At 39.6% G+C, this 20,092-nt stretch overlaps 1 protein-coding gene across 1 annotated transcript in view; it reads right to left on the bottom strand.

Annotated features, from left to right (window-relative positions):
- The window catches only part of TANC2 (tetratricopeptide repeat, ankyrin repeat and coiled-coil containing 2), a 323,861-nt gene that overhangs the window by 78,431 nt on the left and 225,338 nt on the right, over nucleotides 1–20,092 (bottom strand). Inside the window, exons 8-9 of the mRNA XM_007456751.1 lie at nucleotides 14,106–14,387; nucleotides 9,003–9,136 (exon numbers count right to left, since the gene is read on the bottom strand). Coding sequence (XP_007456813.1) covers nucleotides 9,003–9,136; nucleotides 14,106–14,387 — 416 coding nt within the window. The remainder of the gene's footprint in view (nucleotides 1–9,002; nucleotides 9,137–14,105; nucleotides 14,388–20,092) is intronic.

Raw genomic sequence — 20,092 nt, 5'->3', positions numbered from 1 at the left:
AAAACAAAAAAAAAAAAAAAAAAAGACTGGAGGTCAGTATCACCTTGGGTATAAAAAGGTTTTGATTTAAAGCTATACACAAGAAATGATACAACTAAGCAAAATCCTCATCAAAGGCCTTAATCAAATGACTGAATGGCAGCAAACCCGTCAGACTTGTGTTAAAAATCCCAGGCCTTCACTCTTTAAAGATTCTTTTCTACTTCAAATGAATAAACTGTGACAGGATTAAGCTAATCTCACATAAAGAAAAGGCAGCTTTGAAAATCTGGAGCTCATTTGGACATAAAAATTTAATTTACATCATGACTGGCATTTGCATTACTTAAATTCTAATGTTGTCATTGACCTTCCTTCAGGTCTGCTCTCATATTCTTATTCCCTGTCTCCTTCTCATCACTTCTTGAATGCCCTCACCACCACCTGATTGATTTCTGACTCAGCGCATCCCTTCCAACACTTCGGGTTACTTTGGCTTTTTGTGTTTCTAGGAACCTGAAGGCTCAGTGTCAAAAACTACTTTCTCTGCCTTTTCTCCTGTCCCTCAACTCTGACTCTAATCCCCATCCTGGGACTGGAAGCTAAGAATAATTCCAGACTTGGGTTCGGCCTCAGTAATTTTCCAGCTTGGAGCTCTAACTTTTTTTTTTTTGTCAGTAGGACTTTTATTTATTTTTTAAAACTTTTTATTTTGTGCTAATTTTAGACTTAAATGTTGCAAAAAGATGTGAGTTTCCGTATATCCCTTACCCAGCTTCCCTTAACATTTTATATAACTGTAGCATAATTATCAAAACCAGGAAGTAACACTGGCACAACACTATTAACTAAAGGCAGGATTAGAATTTTGTCAGTTTTCCACTTATGACCTTTTTCTGTTCCAGCATTCTATCCAGGACCCCATGTTGCATTTAGTTGTCATTTCTCCTTAGACTCCTGTAGTCTGTAAGAGCGCCTCAGTCTTTGTCTTTCATGACCTTGACACTTTTGAAGAGTCCTGGTCTGTTATTTTGTTGAATATCAGTCAACGTGGGTTTGTCTAATGTTTTCCTCATATTCCAACTGAGACTTTTTGGCAAGAATACCACAAAAACAATGTTGTGTCACTCTCAGTGGATCATGTCATGGGGTTCATGACGTTGACATGTCTTGTTACTGGTGATGCTGACCTTGATCGCTTGGCTAAGATAAAGGTTTCTTCTACGTTTCTCTACTGTAAAGTTACTGTCTTACCCTTTGTAGTTAATAAATATCTTGGGGGAGATACTTTGAGAGAATGCAAATCCTGTTTCTCCACAAATTTTTGCCCATTACTTTTAGTATCCATTGGTGGATGTTGTCTGCAACATTATTATTATTGTGATGCTGTACAACACAGTGACTATAGTTAACAACACTATGCTGTATAGTTGAAAGTGGCTAAGAGAGTAGATCTTAAAAGTTCTCATCACAAGAAAAAATTCTGTAACTACGGGAGCTGATGGGTATTAACTAAACTTAGTGTGGTAATTGTTTCACAATATATACACATATCAAATCATTATGCTGTACTTCTTTAACTAATACAAGGCTATATGTCAATTCTATCTCAATAAAACTGGGGGAAAAGCACTATGAGAGAGGAAATATAAGATGTTGGTACAACATATCTAAGTAACTTAGGAGAGCCAGAGAAGTCTTCTTGAAAGTAAAACTTAAGCTGAGATCTAAAGGATGAGGTGGAGTGAATGGGCACAGGAGTGTCCCAGGCAGAGGAAAGCAATACGTGCAAAGGCCCTCAGGGAAGACACAGCTTTACACTTTCAGGAAATCAGTTTTAGTGTGGCTACAGTGGAAGTGAGCTGGGAGTAGGAGGAGATAAGACAGAGCAGAGGTTTTTATCTGGGGTGGCTCTGCTCCCCACGGGACACTTGGCAACGTCTGGAGACAGCTTTGGTCATCACAACCGGGGGTGGGAGGATGCTACTGGATAGTGGGTAGAGGCCAAGAACACTCCTATACATACTACAATAAACAGAATGGCCCCAAACAAAGAATCCTCTGGCCCAAAATGTCAATGGTGCTGAGGCTGAGAAAACCTGAGCTGGATATAAAAGGTAAAAGCCCTTTGTGCTAATACATGTGATGTTTCAAGAAGGGAGTGTGGATTCCATTTAGGGGCAAGGAGGAGCCACTGACAGGTTTTATTTAGCAAGAACAAAAACATGTTTTAGATTACTCAGGCTTCAGTATAGAGAACAGACTACAATTCAGTCACTCATTTAACACATATTTCTGTGCAAGGCATTGTGCTAGGAGCTGGGGATAGAGTGGTTAACAATAATTTAAATACTGACCATTCTGGTGGAGGAGACAGATAAAAAACACAAGATTGACAAAGGAATAAATAAGGTTGTTTCCCATATTCAGTATCCTGAATGTAGATGCAGTCTGGGTCTCACTATAAAATTTCAGTGTTAATTTTTAGAGGAAAAAAGCCCTAGACACATTTTATAAAACATCATCTATAGGTTACTCGTTTAGTTCTGATCACATTTCTCCTAAAATGTAAATCTTTTAAAATACCCAACTGGAACACAAACCAAATCTTATACTTCACTGCTGTCATTTTTTTGTTTTTCTCTCTCCATGTGTGTATGTGTGGCTTAAGTCTCTGTATTATGCTCAACACACATGTGTGAACTGCTGAAATGATCGCTTCCTTGGCTGATAGCTTTAACAGTAGCAGCAACAATCTCAGGAACCATATCACTTGACATCCTCCTGATTTAGTACAGAACTAGTCTCTTGGCAAGGATGACATTTCAGTTTTCTTTCTTTCATAGATTTCCTTCGGTGAAAAAAACCTTTGCTTTTTGTATCACTGTGACACTTCTTAAAATTAGCTGGCTTCTCTAATTAGCTTATTTCAGATGTATTAGCTTCTTAATCTAAGGACTAAGCTAGTGACAATTTACCTAATGTGACAAGAGCTTCTAGGTGCATAAAAACTTTTTTTAAAGACTTTTTTTGGGATGTGGACTGTTTTTAAAGTCTTTATTGAATTTGTTACAATATTGCTTCTGTTTCATATTTTGGTTTTTGGCCGCAAGGTGTGTGGGATCTTAGCTCCTCAACCAGGGAAGCTAAGCTAAGCGAACCCGCACCCCCTGCATTGGAAGGTGAAGTCTTGACCACTGGACCACCAGGGAAGTCCTGCATAAAAACTTTTTGAAGAATTTCAGGTCAGCAAAATTTCTGAAAGGTGCCCCTTCATTATGACTTCCTTACTTTAAAGCCACTCAATTATCGATAGATTTTCCAAAAGAACACTAAACAAAAATCCTTCCTGTCACACTACAGAGGCAGCACAGTGGTTAAAAGCATGGACTGTGGAGCCTGCCTGCCTCAGTTTAAACCTGGTTTCAAGTCACATACTAGTTATCTCAGCAAGTTGTGTAACCTCAGAGCCTCTGTTTATCTGTAAAATGGGGAGAAGAAGAAGACTCACTTCATTGGGGTGAATACTGGCTCCGTATCCTAGCTCTGCCATTTACTAACAGTAAGACCTTGGGAAAATTAACTATCACTGAAGCACAGTTTCCTCATCTGTAAAATGGGGATGATAATGACCACCTCACAGGCTTAAGAATGAAGAAGTGAAATAACAAATATAATGTAAAAAGTACTAAGCTCAACACACATTAAGCCCTCAGTAAATGGAAGTCAGCCTCTCCTTGTCTGGAGAATTCTGCATGTATGATCACTTGGTGGCAAGAGACCGAAAGCCTGGAAAATCTATGGTTGTTATAAAGTCACACACCTAGGAAAGGCCCCGAATGAGATCTTTGCACCGCTCTACTGTGATTATACTTCAGAACATGTAAGGTTAACTGGAAATACATTTAAGAGATGTACACCTAGCAAAACCTGTTACTTCAAGTGGGAAGTGTTTCTTCAATAAATAACATTGCTTTAAAGTTGTGACAAGAACTCTTCAATGTTCTCAATTATGAAGAAGCATGAGAAGCAGCAAGCATACTACGAAATACCAGTGATAATTAATGATATATAAGCACCAACACTAAGAACTCTGGCTAGCAAATCAAGAGGTTTTTCAAGGATACTTTTAATTCTCATATTATTAGCTTACTTTATCAAAATACTAACTGGTTTGAAAAGATAATTTCTGCTTACCAGTTTGTTACAGATGAGAAGCAAGGTTGTTGGCTTCTGCACTACGCTTCTACAGCACAAACTTACACTTGAACTGCAACCTGCGGCACAATTACTGGGATAATATTCAATGTTAATCTAAGGGGCCATTTGTTTTAGATTTTTTTTGTTTAGTGTAAACTTCACAATATCCCATCTCTAGGTGTGAACAGATGTATTTATATTTTGCTTAAGGAAGAAATAAGTGTGAAATTTTAAATATGTTCCTTGAGTAAGGGTAAATAATCACTAATTTTTCACTTATAATATTTAACATTTTCCAAATATTGAAGTAAACATCAATTTTAATCTAAAGGGCCATTTCTTATATAATGTTTAATATAAATTTAAGAATATCCCATTTCTAGGTACAAAAGACATTTATTTATATTTTGCTTAAGGAAGGTATAACCATGGAATTTAAAATGTGATCACTTTTCAAGTAAGTATAGTCACTAATTAACTACTAAAAATAAATAACATTTTCCAAATATTGAACATAAATATCTTGGGACTTTTTCTCTTGATGAGAGAGTGACAACATGGGGAGACTTTATTTTTAGCACTCATCACCATCTGACATATTACATATTTGTTTGTTAATTGGCCTTTTCCCACCACAAAAATGTGGGCTACATAACAGCAGGGATTGTGCCCGTCTTGTTCACTGCTTTAACTTCAATCTTGTGTTATAGGCATTCCAAGCATATATTCTAAATGAATAAATAAATGACTGTGATGATGAAAGCTCTTCAGCATTTGTGTATTTCTTTTATCTTTTTTTTTTTTTTTTTTAGCACTTGTGTATTTCTAAGATGACAGTTATTCTGATTGTTCTAAAGAAGAGGCAGGAGTCAGCTTACATGGAATATTTGGAAAAGTAAAACAAAGATGTCTTTTTTTCTTTTTTTTTGGCTCCACTGGGTCTTCGTTGCTGTGCACGGGCTTTCTTTAGCTACAGCGAGTGGGGGATACTCTTCATTGCGGTGCGTGGGCTTTTCATTGCAGTGGCTTCTCTTGTTGCAGAGCATGGGCTCTAGGTGTGTGGGCTTCAGTAGTTGTGGCACGCAGGCCCTAGAGCGTGCAGGTTTCAGTAGTTGCGGTGTGTGGGCTCAGTAGTTGTGGTGCACTGGCTCTAAGGCACATGGGCTTCAGTAGTTGTGGTGCATAGGCTCAGTAGTTGTGGCTCGCAGGCTCTAGAGCAGAGGCTCAGTAGTTGTGGCACACGGGCTTAGATGCTCTGCGGCATGTGGGATCTTCCTGGACCAGGGATCAAACCCGTGTCCCTTGCACTGGCAGGCGGATTCTTAACCACTGCGCCACCAGGGAAGTCCCCCAAAGATGTCTTTTAAAGTTGCACTGAGTTAGCAATGAATATAAGGGAAATCTCAGACTTTCAGAAGCCCATTTATAAATGGATGTGTACCAATAAGTGGGGACAATTGAAAACGTATTTGGGGGAAAGATGCTGTTTCTGGCTGTAAGCTGGACAGGATTTCTATGAGGAAATTAGAACCTTATGACATTGAAGATGGCTCCCTGTTCCTCATTACTAATTAACCATGCCAAGAGATTTCTTTAAATACTGGAGACAGGCATTCTGCACTCTATACTTCTCCTTAAAATCCTCAAAAATAAGGAGAATAAGAAACAGAAATGCAAACCCCATTGACTAGGAATATCTATCTCTAATCTTAGATTATAATATATAAAGATGGACAGTGGATGTAGGATTAAATAACCTAACAGACAGAAGAAGGTGAAACAAATGCCTGCTGGGGTTAACAACAGGAATGAGCCAAATCATCTGTCAAACCTCAGAAAAGCATAGGAGTTAGAAGCACCAGGTACTATGGAAGATGGGGGTGAGGAAGGAAGTTGCAGACACAGAAATTACTTGAAGTTTATATAAAGAGCAGTTAGATTCCCAGATATCCATCCCTATCCTGCCCAGCCAGGTGACTACCTTTCCCAAAACCCACAGGAAAGTGAAATTAAGATCACCAGAGAAACTAAACCAGAGAATCTAGGCTTAGGAACACCGGACACAGAGTAGGTGAGGATGAGGTGCAGGACTGAAAACAAGGGGCTTAGGTAAAAGGCTGCAGCCTAAATGATGAAACTCAGCCACCTTCCCCTACTAGCTCCAGAATGTTGGCGACCAGGTTATACACCCTCCAGGAAAATGGTGGATTCTTTGCTAGAACAGTGCAAGGAAAAAACTTATAGACACTGACTTTTGGGTTTTCCCATAAAGGCTGGTGGGTCATCTTAATGCTCTATAGTTAAGCTCTCCATATATACAAGCTTCCATCAGTTTTTCGGTGCCTAACTATTAAGGAAGAGATAAGAGAACATACTGCATCTATAAAACAAAAACAGTATGCTATAAAAAAGAGGGGTACAGGGACTTCCCTGGTGGCCCAGTGGTTAAGACTCTGTGCTTCCAATGCAGGGGGCTTGGGTTCAATCCCTGGTCAGGGAACTAAGATCCCACATGCCACACAGTGCTGCCAAAAACTAAAATAAAATTAAAAAAAAATCTTAGCTTCCCTGGTGGCACAGTGGTTAAGAATCCACCTGCCAATGCAGGGGACACGGGTTCAATCCCTGGTCTGGGAAGATCCCACATGCCACGGAGCAGCTAAGCCCGTGTGCCACAACTACTGAGCCTGTGCTCCAGAGCCCGTGAGCCACAAACACTGAGTCTGCACGCCACAACTACTGAAACCCATGCACCTACAGCTCGTGTTCCGCAATGAGGAGCCCGTGCACCGCAACGAAGAGTAGCCCCTGCTTGCTGAAACTAGAGGAAGCCTGCATGCAGCAATGAAGACCCAATGCAGCCAAAAAAAAAAAAAAAAAGAAAACAAAAAACTCAATTAAAAAAAAAAGAAGGGAACAACTGGGGGAAAAAAAGACCTATTGGAAATTAAAACTATGATAGCCAAAAAATTTTTTGTGAAAGGATTGCAAGGTAATGTTGAGGAAATCTCCTAAAAGTGGATAAAACAAATAGGAAAACAGAAATATAGGAAACAGAAAAGTTAAGAAGAGTAACAATATAGGAAATCTAATTTTTGACTATAAGGAGCTGTAGAAGGAGAGAACAGAGGAAGTGGTGGTGAGAAAATTTTCAATAAATACTACAAAAGCATTTCCCTAAATCAAAAAAATATCTCCAGGGCTCACTAGGTACCAGCAGAATATGAAAAAAAGACCCAAGAACAGTCGTGATAAAAAGAAGATTCTGGGCTTCCCTGGTGGCGCAGTGGTTGAGAGGCCACCTGCCGATGCAGGGGACACGTGTTCGTGCCCCAGTCCGGGAAGATCCCACATGCCATGGAGTGGCTGGGCCCGTGAGCCATGGCCACTGAGCCTGCGCGTCTGGAGCCTGTGCTCCGCAACGGGAGAGGCCACAACAGTGAGAGGCCCGCGTACTGCAAAAAAATAAAATAAAATAAAATAAAATAAGATTCTAAAAGCTTCTGGAGAGACAAAAGGTATATATAAAGAATTAGGAATAAGAATAGTACCATATTATTTAATAGTAATACTGGAAGTTCAAGATGGATGCCTTCAAAATTCTGAGGGAAAGTAATTTTTAACCTAGAATTATGTCAAACAGAATAATGTATGAGAATGGGATAAAGATGCTTTTAGGAACATTAAGTCTCAAAAAACTTACCTCCTATGCATTCTTTCTTAGGAAGCTATCAGAGGACGTGCTCCGTCAAAATAAGGAATACAATCAAGAAAGACGATGACATGGGATCAAACACAAAAGGGAAGTAACAGGAATTTCCAGGATAACAAGTAGGTGGTAAGACTTGAGAGCATCCTAGGTCCAGATTAGCTCGATGGAGAGCTCTAGGATTTCCAGGGCGGGGGAAAATGTAACTGATGTGGAAAACTGTATTGAGAGGCATTTTACAAAGCATTAAGGCTTATGGAATGACAGCCATAGTTTTGAAGAAAAATAAGCAAATTTTACAATGAGGCATTTCATAACCCAGGAAAAACAAAACTGCTCAAGAAGAAAATGTTATCCTTGGTTCCACAGTGAACCATATTTGTGTAGTATTAATACTGAAAATACTGTAACATGGATTCAGACTAAAATCATGATATAACTGTACTGAGATGGTAGAGGGAGGAAGGAAGGTGAAAGAGCTAACATTCTCAACATCCGTAATAAGAAGCAATAGATAATGTACAAAACTGATCAAAAAAGTTATAGCAGTATATGAATATTATTTAGAAACATGGAGGTAAAGATCAGAGAAACATCTCCAAATGTTGACAGTAGCTGCCTTTGGGGAGAGGGTGGGCTCAGGAGGGGAAAAGAATTTCTGGTTTTTATTATAAGTCTTTGAACATTATTTGATTTCCTAAACTATGTATATATGTTACTTTGATAAAAACAGAAAATTAAAATGCAAACATATAAAGAAGTTATGGATAGTGTGGTATAGCAGGAAGAGTTTTGAGCTAGGAATGAAAATACAAAGCTATTGATTACTTATACTGTGATCTTGGGTAAATCATACAACTTCTTTGAGTCTCAGTTTCCTTATCTATTCATTGTGGGACTTTGGTTATTTCTAAGGGCCTTTCCAACAATAAGGTTCTGATTCCATAATAACACAGTATTTTTCTAGGAACAGCAAAGAGAGAGAAACTTTTCTCCATGTTCTCATGGTCTACCTGTACATACTTTTGTTCACTTTGCCAGGGGTCTCCCTACCATTGCCCTCTTGATGTTAAGATGGAACTAGCATGCCCCCAACCTGAGAATCCTATTGTACCTGCGAGGCTAGTCTCCGCATGGCCTCCTCCTGCCGCCTCCGCATTTCTGGAGTTCCTGGGCAGCTTCCACTGGTGATGGATGAGTGGGCTGAAGGTGGCTGTGTGAGTGGCAGCTCTCTGTTGGCATCCATATCTGTATTAAAAAGATGAGATGTTTGCATCAGATCATCATAAAACTCTAAACTAAAGAAAGACTGGTTAAATCCCATTTGTTCTTTGATCCAGCAATTCTACTCCTAGGGGTATGTACCCAAGAGAATTAAAAACATACGTCCACGCAAAAACTTGTACACAAATGTTCAAAGTAGCAAGATTCATAATAGCCCCAAAGCGGAAACAACCCAAATGTCCATCAACTGATGAATGGATAAAAGGTGGTACAGCCTTACAATCGAACATTATTCAACAATAAAAAGAAATGAAATACCAATATATGTTACAACATGGATAACCCTTGAAATGTTACACTCACTCAAAGAAGCCAGTTACAAAAGACCATATAGTATACGATTCTATTTATTTGAAATGCCCAGAATACGGAAATCCATAGGGACAAAAAGCAGATTAGTGGTTACCTAGGGGTAGAGATAGGGATTTAGGGGGGAAATTAAGACTGACTGCTAATGGGCATGGGATTTCTTTTAGGGGGGAATGAAAAAGTTCTAAGATTATGGTGATTGCTGCACAACTCAGGGACTACAGTAAAAAGCAGTGAATTGAACCATTTAAATGGGTGAATTATATGGTACGTGAATTGTAGCTTCATAAAGCTGTTTTTTAAAAAATTCCATTCGTTCATGTTATTTAGGTAACATCTTAACTACTACTAGAAATTACAGACTCTATTTATAAATACAGACCATATTTTAAAAATGGGTACAAAATAAGTAGACTGTTATTTGATGGTCAGTAACTACTGAAAAGGAGAAGAAATAGGGGAAAATAGTTCTCATTTGACTCCCTACCAGTAGGACTAACTGAGACTTCTTCCATCCAGCTGGCAAAGTAAATTCCCTGGCCACTGCACAGAGCTCTGAATAAACTGTAGGGGGGTAGGTGTGGGAGACGGCAGTGAAAAAGACTGAAGAAATGTGCGCAGTAAAGTTCAGTGACTGTCACTGTATCATGCCTGTTGTTCACTCCCTCTGTCCACCCCATTCCCCCTTATCTGGTTTTGTGGGTAATTAATATCTGAGTACCTTCTGTCTTCTAGCTGCTCCCTTTTGGAGAGGCCCTCCTCTTTGTCTGGGTGTCTTTACTTTCTGCTTGGTATTCAGAGAACAGTTGAAATAAAAGTTAACAGGAAGGAGCAGTCAGTGTGCACAGCGAAGTGGCAACACAGACTTCTGGAATGAGCAGAGTGGGGAGGGGAGGGGTTACTCACTGAACAGCTATTTGGGGGCATGGCAGCTGTTGGCAAATGTCAAATCCAAACAGTAACTACCCTGAGACTTTCAGTGATAGGAAAATACAGTCTTGTAATTAGACTGAATTTCCCTAACTACTGCACTGAGTACACTTGTAGTTAATGTAATAATGCCTGGATTACACAACAGGTCCATTTTCACAAAATGTTTCTGTTCTCTGTATGTACGTGTTGGGGGGTGGGTGGTGACGGTGGTGGTAGAGATTGATGGGGGAGTCAGGTTTGGGATGGGGTGTAGGTGGACAGCAGGATGACAGGCTACTGCCTGCCTTGACAGCTTCTCTGTGCCTTCCCAGGGAAATGACAAGGAGGGGGCGGCTGGGGGCTGGGTGTCTGTGGGGGAAGGACAGAGCCAGCCAATGCAGTGCTGCAGGCTAGACTGCTCATGTCTTCCACAGCAGCACTGCTCAGCGTGGAGGAGTGAGGGACAGAAGAAAGAATGACACAGGATGCAGAAACGGAAGTGGGGAGCTCCAATAATCTTCCATCTATTTTCATTACTACTACAACTGCATCACTGACTTAGGGTTGGGAAGGCCAGTGGGATCCCAAATACACCTATCAAAGCTGAATGTAAATTAAACTGTAAAACATTAAGCCAACTCTCTCTCGATAAGACATCATTCTTATTCACTAATAAAAAAAATTCTGCTACTGCCAGTAACATTTCCAGTGCCGGCTCATAGAGTAACAGATCAATGCCGAAAAACAGCTTGTTCTTTACCAACCACTTATTCTTTTTTTTTTTTTCTCAAAGAAATATCTTTAAATTGGTTAAGATATATTCAGTTTATATTTGTTTACAGAAATAACAAATATAAAATAGAAACAAACAGATCATTGATTTTTTTAAAAAAGTAACATTTTTGAGTGCTAATACTTGAAAAGCTTTAACCAAAACCTCGTGAGGATAATACAAGAAAGACAAAACATTTGTCCTCAAAACTAGAAGATTTAATATGAGAGCTAGTTCTAAAACAAACTGAAGTTAGATTTTATTATTAATCATTTGCATGACAGAAAATGAAAATTTTACAGATGTGTGTAGCTATTGGGATAATTTCAAGAGTTGATTTTGTTTTTCAGAGTTAATATTTAAATACTAGTAAATGACATTAACGACTTATTCTTGACCATTCTTAAGTGGTTCGGTTAAGATGGCAGAGGTGGAATGTAGTTTGGACATCAAAGCGGACAACAAAAATTATTACATCAAATTACGACAAGGCAATGCTGGTTCTGTGTAGTTCTGATAAATACATAACCACATACTCGATCCCCTTTAACACCTTTTCAAGTTTTCTAAGTTAACTATCAGGCCAAATCTATAGTCTTGACATGTGGACATTTATCACATGAATGGGGTATTTTTAGAGTTTCTCTGGAGGTAAAAGGCAACGGATGTTAGAGAATAACTTAATGAACTATCTTTAAAGGACTTCTGCTTTGGGGAGCACATGGGCTGTTTTCTATTAACTCCTGCTCTCCCAGGCTTAGAGGGGGCACTTCCAGACACCTTTGCTTTCAGAGAAAGCAGCTCTTCTTGGCTTTGAGCCACGATTCTACCATCTGTTATCTGCAACAGTGACTGATATATAGAGGAGTCAGAGAGACTATTACCTAGCTGGTTTTCTTTCTGACAGACTCAAATAGTTAACCTCTTGGATTACTCAGATAAGAAGTAGTCTGGCGTGATATTTAAGCTAAGCACTCTAACGAAAATACTGGAACAGGTATGGAAAGTTACTTTCAACCATGCACACATCCTAGAATCACAGAATTTTAGCATAGGAATGAATCTTAAAGATCACCTAATCCCACTGACTTATTTTACAGATGACAAAAACCAAGGTCTAAAGAATTAAAGTAAAATTCTCAAGGTTACAAAGTATAGAAAGTTTGAGCGCTGGAGCCAAACTATGGGCTCTTGACTCCCATGACATTATGCCAATCTACCTCAGATAAACTTCATCCAGAAACTAAGCATGATACTGCTCTTAAGACATGAATTCTTCCATACCAATTCTTACCATACCCTGGCAAATGGGACTCTTGATCCAACCAGTCTTCTTTCTAGACACTAGCTCTTCTATGTGTCAGATATCCGTAAGTTTACCAGAGGCAATCTGCCTACTTAACAACATGAAACAGGAATTCATTTCAACAGGAAGCCAGGATGTTTGGAGGGTGTTCAGTGAGTTCCTGTTGAGTTCCCACAGCACCGTGCTAGACTCTGTAACTACAATGCTATGATCCCAAACAAACCATTTCTAGTGGTTGCTGTCTGGAAATCTGTGGTGAGCTAGATTATTGATTTGGACTAGCAGGGCAAGAGTTTCTTTTTGTTTTCTTATAACTAGCAGAAGCCAGGTAGACTGGTTCGATACATATAGTGTGTATAGGAAGAACCCCTATACATTTCTTTTTATCTCCTTTACTCAAGTGAGTTCCATCAATAAGGAGAGGGAGCACAGCAAAATGGATGACACTGGCCTCTGAAACCAGACTGCTTAGGCTCAAATTCTAGTTTCGCTATTTACTGGCTATGAAACCTGGGAGGCTTACTTAACCTCTCTGAGCCTTAAACCACTTATCTGTGAAAGGAAGATAACAGGAACTACCTCTCTGAAAGAGATAAGATAAGAGGGTTGGATGAATTAATGTTTGTTAAGCTCTTAGAGAGTCCCTGGTACTAAGGACCATATAAGTATTTTAAAAACAAATAAACAGGATCCTGATGGCGATCATTAAGCTGTACCTGCCTGTGATGAAAGAAGCATAAATATATATGAGATCTCAGCATCTTTTCACACGGAAGCAGGAGAAACCCTTCAAGGACACAATGAAGTTCAAGCCCAAGCAGTGCAACACTGACATAGATCGCAAGGAAATGAAGGCCGCAAACAGACTGTGCCGGTGTGAACAGGAAGCCTGCACACAGGCTGAGCAAAAGCTGACAGTGACGGATGCAAACAAGCTCTTATAGGCAACTGCTGTAGTCATTATCCAAAGGACAGACCAGCCAGACGGTCAGGAGGGAAGAGGCATACATTTATTCTGAGAGAAACGTTTTCTCAGTCACTCTCAGGTAACTGTTGGATATGTGGGTTAAATGTCAAAAGAGTATTACATTCTTTCCCTCGACTCTGAGTTAATGGTCCTCACGTGCCAGTCAGGTTTTGCAGATCAGAAAATGAAAGGATATAAGACTTAACACAAAGATGCTGGAAAAAATTTCAGAGCAATGAAACATGGAGTTATTTAAAAAAAAATTTTTTTTTAGGGGCTTCCCTGGTGGCACAGTGGTTGAGAGTCCGCCTGCCGATGCAGGGGACACGGGTTCGTGCCCCGGTCCGGGAAGATCCCACATGCCGCGGAGCGGCTGTGCCCGTGAGCCATGGCCGCTGAGCCTGCGCGTCCGGAGCCTGTGCTCTGCAATGGGAGAGGCCACAACAGTGACGCGTACCGCAAAAAAAAAAAATAAATTTTTTTTAGTGTTTTTTTTTTTAACATCTTTATTGGAGTATAATTGCTTTACAATGGTGTGTGAGTTTCTGCTTCATAACACAGTGAATCAGCTATACATTTACATATATCCCCATATCTCCTCCCTCTTGTGTCTCCCTCCCACCCTCCCTATCCCACCACATGGATTTCTTTAAAAAGGGATACATACGTTTGGGGGAGGCATGTGGACTGTCTGAGGCGATCTGCCTCATCCGTGTTCCATGGCAGCTGAGGGCCACCAGTCTGGAGACGATGGCGGTTTTGCCGAACCCAATGTTTCCCACGATCACTACTCCTTGGTTCACACTGGCATTTGAACTTTGAAGTTGAGCATCTATTTCATGGAAAACCCAATCCCGGCCAACAAACACTGACTCTGTAGTGATGCTGGGCACTTCAAAGAGCAGCGGCTTCAGGGAGATATCTGGAGGCCTATAAGGTGCAAAGCGAACTGGAAGGAACAATAAGAGAACACAGAACTTAGGCCAAACCATCATTGAGAGAAATAAACAAAAAAACCACTATGGTTTAGGAGACCACTGGGAGTTATAGTATGATGGTATCCTGGGTTATTCAGAAAATAATAAAACTCTGAATTTTGGTTCTACACAGATAAGCAACGGCACATGAGCTAGAGCTATTTGATTCTGTAGCTGGCAGAACACAAACATAGTTAAAACAGTAATAATTTACGCTATAGGCAAGAAAGTCAGGGTGATATTCAAAATCATTAAGCAATGGAGGTGGCCCAGACACCAGCAATCAGGATGGATGCAAAAGTAACAAAATGCAGGGTTCTTAAGGCCTCCTTCTATGCCTGGGGATAACCTTCAAAATGTTGGATTGTGGGGAGATGTAGGGTTGGAGTTTCTGGGGGAGAGGTTGGGGTGTGGCAGGGAATCGGGATGGCTTACAGCATCAGTCCTGTAGAAAGCAATGTAAAGAGAACTTGTCTTTAAAAATACCAATAAAACCAGTAATTCCTTTAAGTTCACAATGGTAGTTTTAAAAAATCTAGTAAGTATATTAAGGGAAGCAAACCCCTAAAAACTGTGATGTTTTAAAAGGTTTTCAATATGTTAAGCAGTCAAGGAAGCAGAAACCAAATTTTCATTTAATGTCTCTGCACCTGTAATGCTTGTATTCATGCCAACTGAAAAAAAAAAGATTTCTGGTTTACACACACATGTCTTGGGGACAAATCCCTATTGCTTTTCTCGAGATTTTTTTCTGTGCTTATGTAGTTGTGAGATGTGCTAAGGGCCAACCAAGCATGAGTTCTACTTCCTCTCTAAAAATGCATAATAGATATAACCTGGTTTCAGTGATCAACCTTCTAATTACATTGATGGTAAAAACAAGTCCTGCCTGACCTCCCTTATCTGAGTTAAATGCCTTCATAACTCTTTCTCTTTTTTTTGGGCCACACCGCGTGGCCTGTGGGATCTTAGTTCCCCGACCAGGGAACGAACCTGGGCCCCCAGCAGTGAAAGCCTGGAATCCTAACCACTGGACCGCCAGGGAATTCCCTTTTTAACTGTTTCAAGAGTAGTTCTAGATGTATCATTTTTTTTTTCATTTTATTATTTATTTTTTTAAAGTTCATTTTCTGTATCATTTACCTTAGCACAGTACCTTGACACACAGTAGATGCTAAATAAATGCTTACTGAAAGAATTAATTAAAAACAAGGTATTACACTCTCACCCCATTTTATATTTTGAAGAATAAAGTCCACGGGTGGGAAGGGAACAAGGACAGGAGAAAGGGAAATCATAAAGGGGGAAATCAGATCTATTAGTACGGCTTATATTACTCTAGAACGTACTTAACCCACTTATACATCATTAATTGGGATCTGGAGATGGCAGCTTACTCGAAAAACACACACAAGCACACTTCATGTAAACACTCATTTAAAACTGTCTGAAAGCCATTAGAATGATAGCTGAGCATTTTCAAAAAGGTAACAATTCCAGAGCTACCCTGGTGGCGCAGTGGTTGAGAGTCCGCCTGCCGATGCAGGGGACACAGGTTCGTGCCCCGGTCCGGGAAGATCCCACATGCTGCGGAGCAGCTAGGCCCATGAGCCATGGCCGCTGAGCCTGTGCGTCCAGAGCCTGTGCTCCGCAACGGGAGAGGCCACAACAGTGAGAGGCCCGTGTACCGCAAAAAAAAAAAAAAAAAAAAAGGTAACAATTCCAAAAGTAGTACAAAAATTAAAACTATAAAGCCAAACTCTAATAATAGAAGCAAACTGTTTCCTATGTAAGCTTTAAAATGTCCCAAATTTTCACTAAAAAAAAAAAGGCTGTGGATATACACCTACACGGTTACTTATAATTTCCTGATTCACATCTCTTTATCAAAACGTACTCTTTTAAAGTACATATATAATTACAGAATTAAGTGAAAAATTAGACTTTTGCTAAAAATATTCTTAATCCTAGTGTCTTAGCTAAATAGATTCTATTTTATTTTCCTTAAACATTATTTTATTGAGCCTCACATGCCATAAAATTCACCCTTTTAAAGAATACAATTTGGTGATTTTTAGTATATTCACAAAGTTGCAAACATCACTATTTAACTCCTGAACATTTCCATCATTGCCCCCCAAAAAACCACATACCCATTAGCTGTCACTCTCTAGTCCCCGTTTCCCCCAGCCCCTGGCAACCAGAGAATTTCTGTCTTTACAGATTTGCCTATTCGAGACAGTTCACATATATATTATCATATAATATGTGGCCTTTTGTGTCTGGCTTCTTTCACTTAGCATGTTTTTCAGGTTCATCCATGTTGTAGCATGTATCATTACTTCATCCTTTTTACTGCTGAACAATATTCCATTATACGGATATATCACATTTTGTTTATCCCATTTATCAGCTGACAAAAATTTGGGTTGTTTCCACTTTTTGTCTATTATGAATCATGCTACTATGAACATTCATGTACAAGTTTCTTTTTCTTTTTTAAAATTAATGACAAAATTTTTAAAACATCTTTATTGGAGTATAAGTGCTTTACAATGGTGTGTTAGTTTCTGCTGTAAAACAAAGTGAATCAGCTATACACATACATATATCCCCATATCTCCTCCCTCTTGCGTCTCCCTCCCATCCTCTCTATCCCACCCACCTAGGTGGTCACAAAGCACCGAGCTGATCTCCCTGTGCTATGTGGCTGCTTCCCACTAGCTATCTATTTTACATTTGGTACTGTATATATGTCCATGCCACTCTCTAACACCATCCCAGCTTATCCTTCCCCCTCCCCAAATGTCCTCAAGTCCATTCTCTATGTCTGAGTGTTTATTCCTGTCCTGCCCCTAGGTTCTTCAGAACCATTTTTTTTTTTTTAGATTCCACATATATGTGTTAGCATACAATATTTGTTTTTCTCTTTTTGACTTACTTCACTCTGTAAGACAAACTCTAGGTCCTTCCACCTAACTACAAATAACTCAATTTCGTTTCTTTTTATGGCTGAGTAATATTCCATTGTATATATGTGCCACATCATCTTTATCCATTCATCTGTTGATGGACACTTAGGTTGCTTCCATGTCCTGGCTTTTGTAAATAGTGCTGCAGTGAACATTGTGGCACATGACTCTTTTTGAATTATGGTTTTCTCAGGGTATATGCCCAGTACTGGGATTGCTGGATCATATGGTAGTTCTAGTTTTAGTTTTATAAGGAACCTCCATACTGCTCTCCATAATGGCTATATTAATTTACATTCCCACCAACAGGGCAAGAGGGTTCCCTTTTTTTCACACCCTCTCCAGCATTTATTGTTTGTAGATTTTTTGATGATGGCTATTCTGACAAGTGTGAGGTGATGATACCTCATTGTAGTTTTGATTTGCATTTCTCTAATGATTAGTGATGTTGAGCATCCTTTCATGTGTTTGTTGGCAATCTGTATATCTTCTTTGGAGAGATGTCTATTTAGGTCTTCCACCCATTTTTGGACTGGGCTGTTTTTTGGATATTGAGCTGCATGAGCTGTTTGTATATTTTGGAGATCAATCCTTTGTCAGCTGCTTCATTTGCAAATACTTTCTCTGAGGGGAAAGTATTCTGAGGGTTGTCTTTTCGTTTTGTTTATGGTTTCCTTTGCTGTGCAAAAGCTTTTAAGTTTCATTAGCTCCCATTTGTTTATTTTTGTTTTTATTTCCATTTCTCTAGGAGGTGGGTCAAAAAGGATCTTGCTGCGATTTACGTCAGAGTGTTCTGCCTATGTTTTCCTCTAAGAGTTTTATAGTGTCTGACTTTACATTTAGATCTTTAGTCCATTCTGAGTTTGTTGTATACAGTGTTAGGGAGTGTTCTAATTTCATTCTTTTGCATGTAGCTGTCCAGTTTTCCCAGCATCACTTATTGAAGAGGCTGTCTTTTCTCCATTGCATATTCTTGCCTCCTGTATCAAAGATAAGGGGACCATATGTGTGTGGGTTTATCTCTGGGCTTTCTATCCTGTTCCATTGATCTATATTTCTGTTTTTGTGCCAGTACCATACTGTCTTGCTGACTGTAGCTTTGTAGTATAGTCTGAAGTCAGGGAGCCTGATTCCTCCACCTCCATTTTTCTTTCTCAAGATTGCTTTGGCTATTCGGGGTCTTTTGTGTTTCCATATAAATTGTGAATTTTTTTGTTCTAGTTCTGTGAAAAATGGCATTGGTAGTTTGATAGGGATTGTACTGAATCTGTAGATTGCTTTGGGTAGTAGAGTCATTTTCACAGTGTTGATTCTTCCAATTCAAGAACATGGTATATCTCACCATCTGTTTCTATTATCTTTAACTTCTTTCATCAGTGTCTTATAGTTTTCTGCATACAGGTCTTTTGTCTCCTTAGGTAGGATTATTCCTAGGTATTTTATTCTTCTTGTTGCAATAGTAAATGGGAGTGTTTCCTTAATTTCTCTTTCAGATTTTTCATCATTAGTGTATAGGAATGCCAGAGATTTCTGTACATTAATTTTGTATCCTGCTACTGTACCAAATTCATTGATTAGCTCTAGTAGTTTTCTGGTGGCATCTTTAGGATTCCCTATGTATAGTATCATGTCATCTGCAAAGAGTGACAGTTTTACTTCTTCTTTTCCAATTTGGATTCCTTTAATTTCTTTTATGTCTCCGATTGCTGTGGCTAAAACTTCTAAAACTATGCTGAATAGCAGTGGTGAGAGTGGGCACCCTTGTCTTGTTCCTGATCTTAGTGGAAATGGTTTCAGTTTTTCACCATTGAGGATGATGTTGGCTATGGGTTTGTCATATATGGCCTTTATTATGTTGAGGTAAGTTCCCTCTAGGCCTACTTTCTGGAGGGTTTTTATCATAAATGGGTGTTGAATTTTGTCGAAAGCTTTTTCTGCATCTATTCAGATGATCATATGGTTTTCATCCTTCAATTTGTTATTATGGTGTATCACATTGATTGATTTGCATATATTGAAGAATCCTTGCATTCCTGGGATAAACCCCATTTGATCATGGTGTATGATCCTTTTAATGTGCTGTTGGATTCTGTTTGCTAATATTTTGCTGAGGATTTTTGCATCTATGTTCATCAGTGATACTGGCTTGCAGTTTTCTTTTTTTGTGACATCTTTGTCTGGTTTTGGTATCAGGGTGATGGTGGCCTTGTAGAATGAGTTTGGGAGTGTTCCTCCCTCTGCTATATTCTGGAAGAGTTTGAGAAAGATAGGTGTTAGCTATTCTCTAAATGTTTGATAGAATTCGTCTGTGAAGCCATCGGTCCTGGGCTTTGGTTTGCGGAAGTTTTTTTTTTTCTCTTTTGTGGTACGCGGGCCTCTCACTGTTGTGGCCTCTCCCGTTGCGGAGCACAGGCTCTGGACGCGCAGGCTCAGCGGTCATGGCTCACAGGCCCAGCCACTCTGCGGCATGTGGAATCTTCCTGGACCGGGGAACGAACCCATGTCCCCTGCATTCACAGGCGGACTCTCAACCACTGCGCCACCAGGGAAGCCCTGCCGAAGATTTTTAATCACAGTTTCAATTTCACTGCTTGTGATTGGTCTGTTTATATTTTCTATTTCTTCCTGGTTCAGTCTCGGAAGGTTGTACTTTTCTAAGAATTTGTCCATTTCTTCCAGGTTGTCCATTTTATTGGCATATAGTT

The sequence above is a fragment of the Lipotes vexillifer genome, unplaced genomic scaffold (genome assembly GCF_000442215.2).
Source record: "Lipotes vexillifer unplaced genomic scaffold, Lipotes_vexillifer_v1.1 scaffold299, whole genome shotgun sequence".
In the NCBI taxonomy this organism is placed as follows: Eukaryota; Metazoa; Chordata; class Mammalia; order Artiodactyla; family Lipotidae; genus Lipotes; species Lipotes vexillifer.
This window is presented reverse-complemented; position numbering and strand designations above follow the sequence as displayed.